General features: G+C 30.9%; 1 protein-coding gene across 1 annotated transcript in view; it reads right to left on the reverse strand.

Moving 5' to 3' along the window:
• Positions 1-200: 200 nt before the first annotated feature.
• The window catches only part of LOC129221189 (CCR4-NOT transcription complex subunit 6-like), a 155618-nt gene continuing 142694 nt past the window's right edge, over positions 201-13124 (reverse strand). Inside the window, exon 8 of the mRNA XM_054855642.1 lies at positions 201-4576. Coding sequence (XP_054711617.1) covers positions 4348-4576 — 229 coding nt within the window. The 3' untranslated portion in view covers positions 201-4347. The remainder of the gene's footprint in view (positions 4577-13124) is intronic.

Genomic DNA, 13124 nt, shown 5'->3' on the forward strand with positions numbered 1-13124 from the left:
TTCTGCTTTAGTCCTGGCTAATGGGAGGTAATTTACTGAATACATCTTCTATTTCTTTTGTATTTTTTTAAATATTCTTCTTAGTTATGGCTTAAAATATTAAATGAATACAAATTAATTTTTCATTTCGCAAGACATAAAAGCATTGAAAATCTTAGACAAAGAATTCAGACAAAAATTAAAAAACAACAAGCAAAAGATATAGACGAAAAAATTTATTTTTGACCACATTATCAGAATGTAATACACATGTACTACTTTTAAAATGTACAGACAGTTTCTATACAGATTATGCGAAATGTTAAAATCGAATGATTGGAAAAATAAAATGTGTGTTAATTTGTATACACAAATGTATTCTGATTTCATGGGGCAAAATAATTAAAAAAATAAGACTAATACACAACAATTTTTTAATTCACAGGTAAGAAAACCAATTTTAACATGATGAAACACATAAATCATTGAAAATAAAACATTTAAAATACTTTATATTTTTAATAACCGGTAAAAGATTATCTTTAAAAGCTACATTTAAAACAAGGCATCAAGATTTAAATCGATTTTTTTAAATGCTGCTAATATTTATGCAAATAATTGCTTCTTTTGTTCAAAAAATGACTTTCACAAACATATTTTTTGTAAAACTTAGTTACTAATACAATTTCATCAAAAAACTTTTATTCACATTTAAAATACAACTTAATAACTTCTTCAGTTGAAATCCAACATTTGAAAAGTTTAAAACTTCATAATCATGACTTTTGTCACGTCAATAATCTATAGTTAAGATCATATTTCTAAGACAAATTTATCTTTCCTTTTGTCAAGTTCTACTGCTAATATCTGATAAAAATCATAATACAGAAGCTACAGTTCTGTAATACAAAAACATTTTATAAATAAACATATTATATAAAATCACAGAATCAAAATTAAAAGTTTTAGCTTCAAGGTTGAATGCATTACCGATTTAAGTAATTTCTAATTTTTTTTCTCCATCATCCTAAATCAGTATACTTAATCTAAATTAGTAATTTTTATATAGTAAATATTTGTTTTTGAAAATATTTTAAATACAACTAGGGGTTGTATGAGACTTAATAGACAATAAATAAGGATTAGAAATAAAATGCCTAGTTTGTGTGGAAACAATGAGCTAACTGGCATTATATAAAATCATAGAATCAAAATAAAAAGTTTTAGTTTCAAGGTTGAATGCATTACCGATTTAAGTAATTTCTATCTTTTTTCCTCCATCATCCTAAATCAGCATACTTAATCTACATTAGCAATTTTTATATAGTAAATATTTGTTTTTGAAAATATTTTAAATACAACTAGGGGTTGTATGAGACTTAATAGACAATAAATAAGGATTAGAAATAAAATGCCTAGTTTATGTGGAAACAATGAGCTAACTGGCATTATTTTAGCACAAAATGAGAGACATTTTGCAGTTTGTGCTAAAAACGAAGAATAGTCAAAAAGTGATGTAAGCTCTGCTTTTTTAAAACTATTACTCTAAAAATTGCCTTAAAACTCTACATAGCCATTTGTATCACAAATAATGATGCATAATCCATGCAATAAATAGCTTGTATCGCCTACTGGGGGCAATAGTTGAACATTTCAAAATACAGTATTGGAGAAAGTCTGATTCCTGTAATACTTCTTTTAACTAATGTATTCCCAACACTGATGCATATACAAAATATTTGCGGAGTTAGTTTTACGTGTGAGTTTTTGAAATCTAAAGTAATAGTGCAAGTTACTGTTTGACAATGGATTGTATGTAATTTGGCAATCTGCCAAGTAAAGACTATTCCATCTGAATGAATCTAGCAGGGGAGAAGGGAAAATAACGGTGGGATTTTGCTGCACGCGCTTTATAATGTCACAAGTACCTTATTCATTTATTTCATTCTCAAAAATAAAATAAGGGGAAACAAAAATAGTTACCAAGGAAAGAACAAAAAGAAAATAAAATATTTCCATTTCGTTTAGGAACGTAAAAGCAAAATGGTAAGCTCATACTTGGTTGTGACTAAATAAATCAATTACTTTTTGCCGTGAGAATATAGATTGAATATACTTTAGATTTAAAAAATGTTACAGTAAGTACATTTTCATTTTTACAAAACTAAGGCTAAATAATAGAGAGGCAAAAGTGCGCATATGAAACAAACAAACTAACATCCCTATAAATTAATAGATATGTCCATTTCCGCCTATAAACCAAATATTAGTCTTTCCATGTAATCGATGGTCAGACAGTAAAGCTTGAAAATATTTCATTAAATTTGAGAAATCTTAATGATATGTGATGGTTGATAATATAAATAGTAAAATAGTCTGCACATTTAGTTATACATGCATAAATCACAACCGGTAATTTAAAGTCGTACGTAAAAAATTTACATGTTTAAAAGTGAGAAATAACAGATGCGAGTTTTAATTAATATAAAAGTTGAACTTAATATATGCAAGGAAAATTTTGTAAACACAAATCATTTTTGCAAAATTATTTCTAAAACATAATTGCTGGAAAATACGTCTTTATTGGAAATAGCTGGATTTTAAAGCATTCATAACTAAATGAAGTTTTTCTGCCTATTTTTTACCTTTTAAAATTTTAGCTTTACATTTCAAATATGTAGAATCATACAATTCCACTAAATTTTCAAATCATTTATAAAATCCTACATCAGTACAAAAAATATTAACAAACACATTAAAAGAAAACAAAATGCCTCAGATTTAAATGCAGCTTTACAGAACGAAGAACAACAAAATCACCGGTGATAATCCTAAGTCCTTGAAAATTATACGACTATAAAGAGCCAATACACAGCATGTTTTCACATGTATCTATGACATTCCCCATAAACACCTTCCACAAAATAGATTAGGTCCAACACATTCCCAGATTTCGGAAAATATACACAGCTACCTAATCATAAAAAACACCTTTTAAGTAGGAACTACAATAAAAACAATACTGCAGCATATAAAACAAAAACCCATTACAGTAGCCCTACAATAGTCTCAGAAAGGCTTGTCTAAAATACATCCAAAAGTAATTGGGACGTAAGAATTTAGTTAGAAATCCCAATTTTTAACACCAATGAGTAAGTGCTAGAAACCACAACATATGAATCAACATTTAAGCCTAAGGTGCAACACTGATATTCTAAAAAGTAAAATAAAAGTTGAAGTTGAAACAGAGATCCGATTCTTTTTTTTTTCAACAGCTCCTTTCTGTGTACGATTTGTATGAAAATACTGAACCAATTTAAGAAAAAACATGGTTATGATTCAATAATTTATTTTTCAAAATTAACATTTCTTTTTTTACAAAATTCATTTAAAATTTTTTGTTTAAAAACATCAAAATTTACAACAAGTTATGATGCCATTACATAAAAACACGATTAAAATATAGCAAAAGATATACAAATCAAAATTAGGAAGCAAAAAGAAAAGATTTAAAATTAGAAATTTATGATTAAAATTTGCAAAAAAAGAAGACAGAACTGAAAAAAATATGAAACAAAAGTATGATATGCATATCTTTTGCTAAAAATCACTACGTCATAAAGATAAATTCACAAAATGTAGTAAATGTATATATATATATATATCACAGCTAAACAATAAATGCATTTCATATGTGTAAACACAAAGCATATAACTCTTTTCTAAATCTCAACTCATTTTTCATTATTTTTTTAAAAGATATTTTTAATCAATGAGACTACTTTAGTCAAAAAATCAAGAATACCAAATACATTTGTTCCACATGAGTAAAAATAAAGTTGATCTTTTTGGAATTAAGAAATTCATATTTTGGCTTTAATTTAATGCAATATAGTATGATTATTAACCGTTTCTTGCTATTCATATTCGGACAGATAATAATTAAAGTTATGTACAATATAGATTTCAAACAAAGGATGTTGCTAGCACTTATAGCTTCCTTTTTTAATTGTTTACAAAAATGGTGTTTTAAAAAAAAAAATTACTTTCTCTTTCCCAACTTCGACTTTAAAAGTCGTATCTTTAAAATTCACTGTACATACTGGATACCTAAAATATTTACTAATGCATGCTACTAGTGATGAAAAAATATCACACCCATCTTTTCTTTTCGCATGAAAAATTTTCACTGTTAATTACATCATGTACACAAAGAAGAGCTAATGGATCCAAAACAGTCAGCAGTCAGAGTTTTTTTTTTTTCCAAAGTTTGAGATCAAAAAAACCTCGGAGCGGAATCAAAGTCTTGACAGATGGAGAACGAGTTGTGCAGTGTAACGGAGTAGAAGTATGAAGGGAATCCTGCTGCTACCTGTGGAGGTTGATTCCGTTGGGCGTGGCGGGATGCAGTGGGATGGTCGGGTTGAGCTGCAGCTCGACAACAATGGGGAAATGATCTGATGGTATGTGAGGGTGAGGACACCCCTGGATGTGGTTCTCCTCCAGCCAGGCTGAATCGATAGGACCCAGGACACCAAGAATAGACATGTGCAATTTGGAATAGAAGACATAATCTATGACACCTTTGAAGTCGTATCTGAAAATACAGAAGGGAGAAATGCATTGACAACAAGTATTATGAAAAAAAAATTTTTTTCAAGTCAATTCCTACTTAGGTCAAGTTTACCACGTGTCAGGAAACCATATTTACGTTGTTTTAAAAGCTGGACATAAAGCTAATCTGAAAGCTTTGATGTAAATTTTAATAAAAGCATTGTTCAACAATGAATTTCTAATTGAAGGCTCACCTACATTTCAGCATGAAATTAGTTAAAAACAATTGTAATTCATGTTTTAATTACCTTGGTACATTGAAAATTTTATCTGATACAGAAAAATCAGGGTTTTCTACAGCTATTTTATTCTAATTTTTGTGAGTGTATTTTCCTCATCATATTAGACGTTGAATCAAAAATGTTGCTTAAAATTGGAACAAACTAAAAATTAATAGTTAATTTATTTACTTGATTATAGAATATTTCATTGTAATTGGGTATGAGGTCTCATTCCAAATTGCAAAAGAGTTGACCACAGAAAGGGGTGAAAATTGAGTTACAAGATTTTAACAAGATTGGAAAGCGTGAACTAATAGGGGAACTGAAAAATATGGTGAAATCTCTACTCTACAAAGTCACAGTGACAAACTGATGCCTTAATACAAATACAAAAGTTACAAGGCTCTAAGGCTGGTCCTAGTTAGTCTCTAGCGAAGATCAATAGCCCTTTTAAAACTATCAGACATAGCTTATTGCAGCCTCTTTTGGTTAGCTGCTCCAAGTGCCCACAACCCTATTAAAATTGTAATTTTTCCTAATATCCAGATAATCCTGAAATTTGAACAGCCTAAAACAATTACCTGTCTCTATCTTGTCCTGTTTTCTGTGCAAAAATGGAAGCAATTTACATCCTTCATTTTGATAAAATTATACAACTAAATCATTTCTCCTCTTACCATACATATTTAGCTCAACCATACATATTTAGCCTTTTAAAGCTGATATCATAATATGAATGCAAAAGTCCTCTTACTAGCCTAGTAGCCCTCATTTGAGCCCATAGTAATGGTTTTACAACTGAGAATAAGAAATTACTTTTAACATAGAAATATACACACAATAAAGATTTTGGATATAGATAAGTTGTATGTGGAGAACATTTACACTCATACTATATACAGTGCTTACAAGAATAGCCGCCAACATGCAGAACAGTGGACACTAGTTCAGTTTGCATGTTTGCTTTTGCAATAGAATGGAATGAATATCGTCCTGTCTTCACTTTGTTCACAGATAAACTCCCCCTTACTTACTGCAGGAATCACTATCTCCCACAATCAGCACACATGGGTCACTTATGATCTATGCATAGTATTTCTACACTGCTGCTTAAGTGTAGTGGCAGGAGTAGTGATGTAAAATACCCGGGTATTTATTTTTAGGGGTAAATACCCAGGGTATATACCTGGGTAAATACCCAAAATGGGTATTTACCCGGGTATTTATTTCAAAAAATTTATATTCAACTAAAATACTTTTCTGTATGTATTCCACTATGCATATAACCAACCATATACAAAACAATAAATTTTTGCCCAAAAATTGTATTTTGATCACATATTTAAAAAATTATTGTGTGAAAAAACTTAGCAATCTAATATGATATTCACATTATATGTGTTGGATATGCCTACTCAATGTTGATAGCCAAATTTTAGATATAAAAAGTCATTCTACAAAAAGTAAAAAGCTTAACTTGTTACAAAAAAAGAAAACATCCCATTTAAGTTTTAGAATAGTTCATTCTAAATTCTGGCACTTTTTTTTTTTTTTTTTGATAAGATTTCATGAAACATTTAATTAAAAAAATTATAATACATAAATTTTTATATTTTTAATCTCTCATTTTTCGGTTTATGTTTTAAAAAGAAAATCCTCACCTTTTGATACCACCCAAAATTTTTTTGCAAAATGTGCAATTACTAGAGGATTTACCCTGCCTTCGGATGAATACCCAAAAAAATATTTACCTTCCCGCCCTACATCACTAATTGCGTGTATTAAAAATAGTTTGAATAAATCTTCATCATGAAATACCAGGGAGCAAATGCAAATGAGCAAGGCAACAGAAAACAATAATTTGATTTTTTTTTGCTTACTAATGTGAAAACTGTTTCTATATTTACCACGTTATCACTTAAACAGCAATAAAATAAATAAATAACATCACAGTGTCTTAATAATTTCTCAGTTTATTCTTCCAAACATCCCTCATGCTAACCCCCCCCCCCCTTTTTTTTAAATTTTGGATATGACTAACCTAGATTGTGATTTTGAAATTCTGAAGTTCATCATTGAATTGCTTATACTTCTCCAATTATGACATTGAAAAGAAAGATTCTTTGTTTCACAACATGTTTCTTTCATAATTTCAACAAGTCTTTCAATAAAAAAATATTATGAACTGTGTAATACATATGTATGTGTCAGCTTTACCAATTATTTTATATTTAGATTTAAAAAAAAAAAAATCCCTTTCACTTTTTGCATTTTTTTGTAAAATACCCAGTTTTTGGGTATTTACCCAGGCCTTGGGTAAATACCCAAAAAATATTTACCTACCCGCTGGGTATTTACCCGATCCACATCACTAGGCAGGAGCCTTAAAGACGGACTACCTCATTGGCCAAAACTTGTCCAGTATTTATACCTGTTTGTGGACAGTACAATGGAAGAAAGTGCTGAAGAATTGCAACCACACACCTTTTTAGTTGTTATATGTGCTAGGGTACGTCGAGGGTGTACACTATCTAAACAAAATATTTAACAGCAATGAATGGCTATCTTGACATTAAAAGTCACACTGTTGTCAACCTAAATATAGCAATTGACTTTGTAATTAATACAGGGGTGATTGTGACTCCATGAAAAAATACCTGAACTTTTTTCCAAGAAGAAAAAGTGTTTTGATAGGCATACATATACACATTACGTGTATGCACACATTATTTATATACATAATTATTTGTTGGGGCTAAAACTCGAAGTTTTAATTGGACTTAATATGTCCATGTGCATGAAGAGAATTAAATTCTTTTAATTTTTCTCATTTCTAAAAATTTTTAAAAGAATATTTCATTTTCCTCCATTGTGTATCTGAATCCTTAACCAGTTATTACATTCATTTTCTAAAAGTGCATAAATATTTCAGAATTAAATAAGTTTGGGGCAAAAGGGGTAGAATATATTATGATTACTGCGCAATAGGGCTAGGCGATATCCAAATTTTAATGCCACGATATATCGCTCTCCAAATATCGATATTTTCGATATATATAAGTCGTTCAATTCAACATTTAATGGGGGGGGGGGACTGTAAAGCCTATTACATAAGCATCTACAACAGAGAAAAGCCATAGGCCATCTTGGTGAATAAATATTTTAGCAATTTAATCTAATAATATAGTTATAGCAAGGATTTTCATGTGTTTGTGTCGGGAGGGGAGGGGGGGGGGGTCATGAAGCAGATTATACCACAGAAACTTTTGGAGAAATTAATTTTGAAGAATTTAAGTCTTTTTATTAGTTGGTGGCAATTCTTGAGGGAAAAGGGGGCTTGGTAAAATTGAGGGGTGCCATTGCAGTCGGGGGGAATGGGCAACCCTAGTTACATCATCTGCATATTAAGATATGCAACAGAGAAACGATATTAGACATCTTGAAAAGAAAATATTAAGGGGGAAAATATCAAGTAACGCTCCTTTCTCTTCTTATCTAGCCTTTATTCCATCTCTCACCCCAGCTGTTCTTGAATAATTATCATAGAGATTGCAAAACATGACGGCAGCTTATGCTTTATACCAAACGAAATGTCTTCAATTTGGACTTTGGGCGTTTCATTAAACATCGACCTAAATTTTACAAAAGTGGGTTTTTCTGAAAATATAGGATGGTTCCGGTATTTCCGAAGATGAAGATACCGGAAATCAAGATGTAAATACCGGAAATCTGGTAAAATACCGGAACACAATCACCCCTGTTAATAAATTTGAACTATATTTGATATAAATTTCTGTTGGGTCTATACTTTTCCGGAATCTCCTACACTAGAAGGCCTCTACGTCAAAAACTAAATTAGGCTCTATCTGCCACTGGAATTATTAGATAGGGAAATTTACCAAAGCAACTGTAGCAGACTGTCAATAGAAAAAAAAAAGTGATTCTACAATGATTGTGCAACAATAATGACAGCTGGAAGGCTATGTGAAAAGTCAGTGGCAGCAACGGATTTTTTTTGGAAGGAGGCTCACAATTTCGTTTTTGAAGATTAAATAATGATATGGTATAACTTACAAGTTACAGTATGAAATGTTTTCACAAACAAATGTTCCAAAAGGCAAAAAAGGAAAAAAAAAAGAAGGGAAAAAACAACATTTTATTTCTTACAATGGAATGAAAGAGCGCCATAACGCTGCTTAAAATATCTTTGAATTACGAAATTGTCAAGTATAATTTCTGAAAAGTACCATTTGTCTGTCTTTTTCCTTTCTTTTTTTCGAGGCAATGTTGAAAAATGTAATTATTTTTGTTTCAAAACACTGATTTTATCAAAAGTCATCTTAACTGCTTGCAATAGTTTGTAAACAATATATATTTAAAATATGGTAACAAATAAACATTCGGGCGACAATTTTCATACTTCAGACGAAATAGCAACAAACAAAGCGAATTCCTGCACTGAAGCAGAGCTGCGTCAATGGTGGTTTTCCTCCTTCTACTTTTTGTGTGGTACAATGTCAGGGTGGCGACAGGAACTGTGAAAAAATGTTCCCTGACTTTTCTTTGATTAAGTTCACCAAATTTCCCTGATTTACATTACTAATGATAATGGTTTCCTATCTTTGCCCCAACTTAAAACCATTGCATATTAAATAAAATGCAGTGTTTAAAACGTTTTAAGCTATTAATTAAAAACATATTTTGAAAAGATGACCCCCCCCCCTTTTTAATAGTATTTAAAAATAGTATATTAAATTATCTGCAAGGAAATATAGGAAATATAAAACAAATACTTTACCTCCAGTAACCAAGAAACAAAAGAGTTCTAAGAAATTATTTACACTACTCTTAAAGACATATCTAATCATGAAATAACTAAAAAGTTTATATGGAAATATTTTGAACTGAATTTTCAAGCAGTATAATAATTGTTGCTGCAAGAATAACAAGTCATAGTAAAAGTATAGATGTAATGTAGTTTTACTTACGTAAAATAATGGACATATCTATGTAAAACAAATTGAAACCTTTTAGCAATCAGTCCTTGTATTGAACTATTCTCTAATCAAGAACTTAGGTTTTGATGAATGAATGAATACAGCATTTTAAAAAATAATAAAAATATTTACTTTTGTACACAACTCAATTTCAAATGATTTCATTATTTGGCGAAAAAAAAAAAAAAAAAAAAAAATCTTAGATTACTTTTGTAACAAACAACATTGAAATGCAAAAAACGATAATTCATTTCAAAACATATATGTACATATAACTTGGTTTTAAAATAAAATAATTTTACAGCCTAAAAAAACCCTTCGTATTCTGAGAAGACAGCAAATAATGCAATGGCAAAAAACCAAGTTGATTTTCATTTAACATTCAATTTTAGCAATTAAATTTAAAAAGGCCAAGTAATAACTTTTAAGCTTTTATCAGTATTAATTTAAAAAACAAAGGTTTTTTCTTGAAATCATGAAAATGCTATGCTAATTACTTCAAGACAAAGAGTAAAGGCAAGGGAGCTAAGTCATTAAGGACAGTTTCCTCTTTGCCTCTCAGGTTGCTTATTTTACAGAGCATGGAACAAGTGGAAGGATAATTCAAACTACGTAAAATAAACAACTTTACAGACATAGAAGCAATAATTCTGTGAAGTTCATCTTATGGTTAATAAGTTAAAATTCAATACTTTGACTTTAATGAAAAAATATGCACAAATATGCGGCAGCGTATAATCGCACCTCATTAGTTTTACCTTTGTTTTAACAAATAATTGGTGGAAAATATGTAGGAAATTAGTGTACTCAATTTTGCAAAGCAAAAAAAAAAAAAAAAAAATCATTAAAAATTTTTTTTCCGAATTTTTGTTATTTCTTTCGAACTTCCCTGATATTTCACCTGACTTCTCCCTGATTGATAAAGTTACCTGACTTTTCCCTGATCTGTCGTCACCTTGAATGTAAGCCAAAGTCACATAGGTGACACTAACATTGGAAACTGAAATATGATCTTGTTCCATCTTGAGTATTGGAGGCAAACAAAATAATATGAAAATTCAAAAAAAAAAAAGAGAGCGAGGAAAGAGTACTGTAGCCCTAAATTACTGTGATAGTATCACCACACTGAACTTTCTTGTTAGTAGTCTCATTTCTTTTTCATGCAGTCACGATGATTGACAAATTCGCCCTGCAAAATTCGTATTGCTTTCCTGATTCTTTGAAAAAATATACTTTCGGTTGGGGTTTTAAAGAGCCATTTGGGCGGAAAAAAAGCACCAATTTATTCATAAAATTGAAGGAATCGAATATGATCCTGTTCATGTTGAGTGTTGGAGGCAAACAAAATATGAAAATTGAAAAAAAAAAATGATCGGAGAAAAAAGGTTGTTAGGTACAAGGGCGGATTCAGGGGAGGGTCAAAGGGTCAGCTGACCCCCTGTGAGAAGAATGTCATTATGATTATTATTAAACTTCAATTCTTTACATCCGAAAAAATAGTGCATGGAATCAATGTCTTTTTAGCGCGTCATAATTCAAAGAATGGACTGGATTTGTTTACTGAGGTATTGCTATTTTGATTTCTTTGTTCATTTTCAAAAGCGCAAATTTCTCTAATGAGCTTAACTTTTTCCCCAGTTCTCCTCCCCCTCAAACCACATGTTGCGCGTGTCATGTGTGCTTTTTCCTACTATTTATAGATGTTATCTCATATAACCAAAGCCTACAGTGACATGACCAGCATATCTGCCGAAAGAAATGTGACTTTTGATGAAAGTTTGAGGGAATATGATCCATGGCTCAGGCTGTGGCATTGAAAATTTAGGGGGAGGGGAGGTAATTTGAATGGGTTTTGACTTGGGGGGGGGGGGGAGAGTACTTCGTAGCATATGAGGCGGTACGCTCTCCTGCATGGAATGATGGGCAACCCTGATTAACTGCTACTTTTTTACGAAGGAATAATAACGATATCCATTGAAACTTGACCCCCCTTACAAAAATTTCTGGATCCGCCCCTGTTGATGTACTAAATCATACTTGCTGATGACAGTATCACCGTACTGAGCTTTCATGTTCACAGTCTCATGGACCTACCAGACCGTGAGTTCATCAGGCCCTGATTATATCTTATGGTGGCGGTGAAATTACACTGCTTACTGAAACAAGCAATCCTCTCGCTGCCTATCTAAAATGAAAAATTATTGCCTTGTTGTGTGTCTAAACATGCTTTTCAAGAGTGCAATCTTTTACACTGAAATCACGTGATGCTAGTTAATGCATATATTAGCATTTTTCTTCTTCGTGTGGAGGCGTGAATGCTGTTTAGGGTTAATAGTACACGAAGCTGAGCACATGAGGTGCGAGAAATTTTCTATTCTTCATTTTGGATCTTGAGGAGAATATGTTGTACTATAATTTGTGCAATATGTCTTTTTGTGATTTTTAATTATTGCTCACGGAAATTCGACTATTTCATGTTATCATACATAAAAATTATTGTAAATATATTTGCATATATTTTACTTGTGCGTAATATTTGTATATTGCAGACTGCAATTTTGGCTAACTTTTTAGTTCCAAAAAGTAACGACCTGACCATAATTACTCGATTCCTCTCCCCCTCCTTTTTTCGTTAACTATTTGTGCGTCAGAAAAAGAGCTTTGGACAATGTATTTGTTTTAGATATCATATTCAATGCCTTCCGTATCTTAGAATTGTTAATATTTAAAATATTTTCTTTCTCCTAAACGAATTAGTATATCAGAGGAGCTACTGAACTCGAAATAAGTTCGAGATATGAAGTGAAACTGTAATTACACACGTGCACTGTAATCCAAAATTAAATACACATTTTTACATTTTTTTCAAAATAAATTAAAAGCCAAACGTATTTTTTTCTGCGTCATATTGGTCTACAAAACGTCAATCCAGCTGTTAACTATATTTTTGCCGAACGCCACTGCATAAAGGCGCTCAAAAGATATTTGCACAATGGCACTGATCAGGCTTGGCGCGGGCCTGAGTAGAGCTCTTTGATCTTGGTTATGCGCAAATGATTAAGACAAAAGTTCAAGCAGTGACAATTCTTGAAATATGTATATGAATCTTCAAACGAGAACTCATTTTTTCCCATTATAAGATGCAGTAATTTACACAGATTCTTTAAACAAAATAACTTCTACATTCAAATGGTGTACTTATATTAAAGCAGCATTGAAAAATATATCACCTAAATAATTTCAAAAACTTAGCGAAGAACTCGAATAAAGAAAAAAAAAAGTGTTTTCCTTTTAGAACGGATGTCGTCGAGTC

Source organism: Uloborus diversus, chromosome 4 (assembly GCF_026930045.1).
Source record: "Uloborus diversus isolate 005 chromosome 4, Udiv.v.3.1, whole genome shotgun sequence".
NCBI classification, from domain to species: domain Eukaryota; kingdom Metazoa; phylum Arthropoda; class Arachnida; order Araneae; family Uloboridae; genus Uloborus; species Uloborus diversus.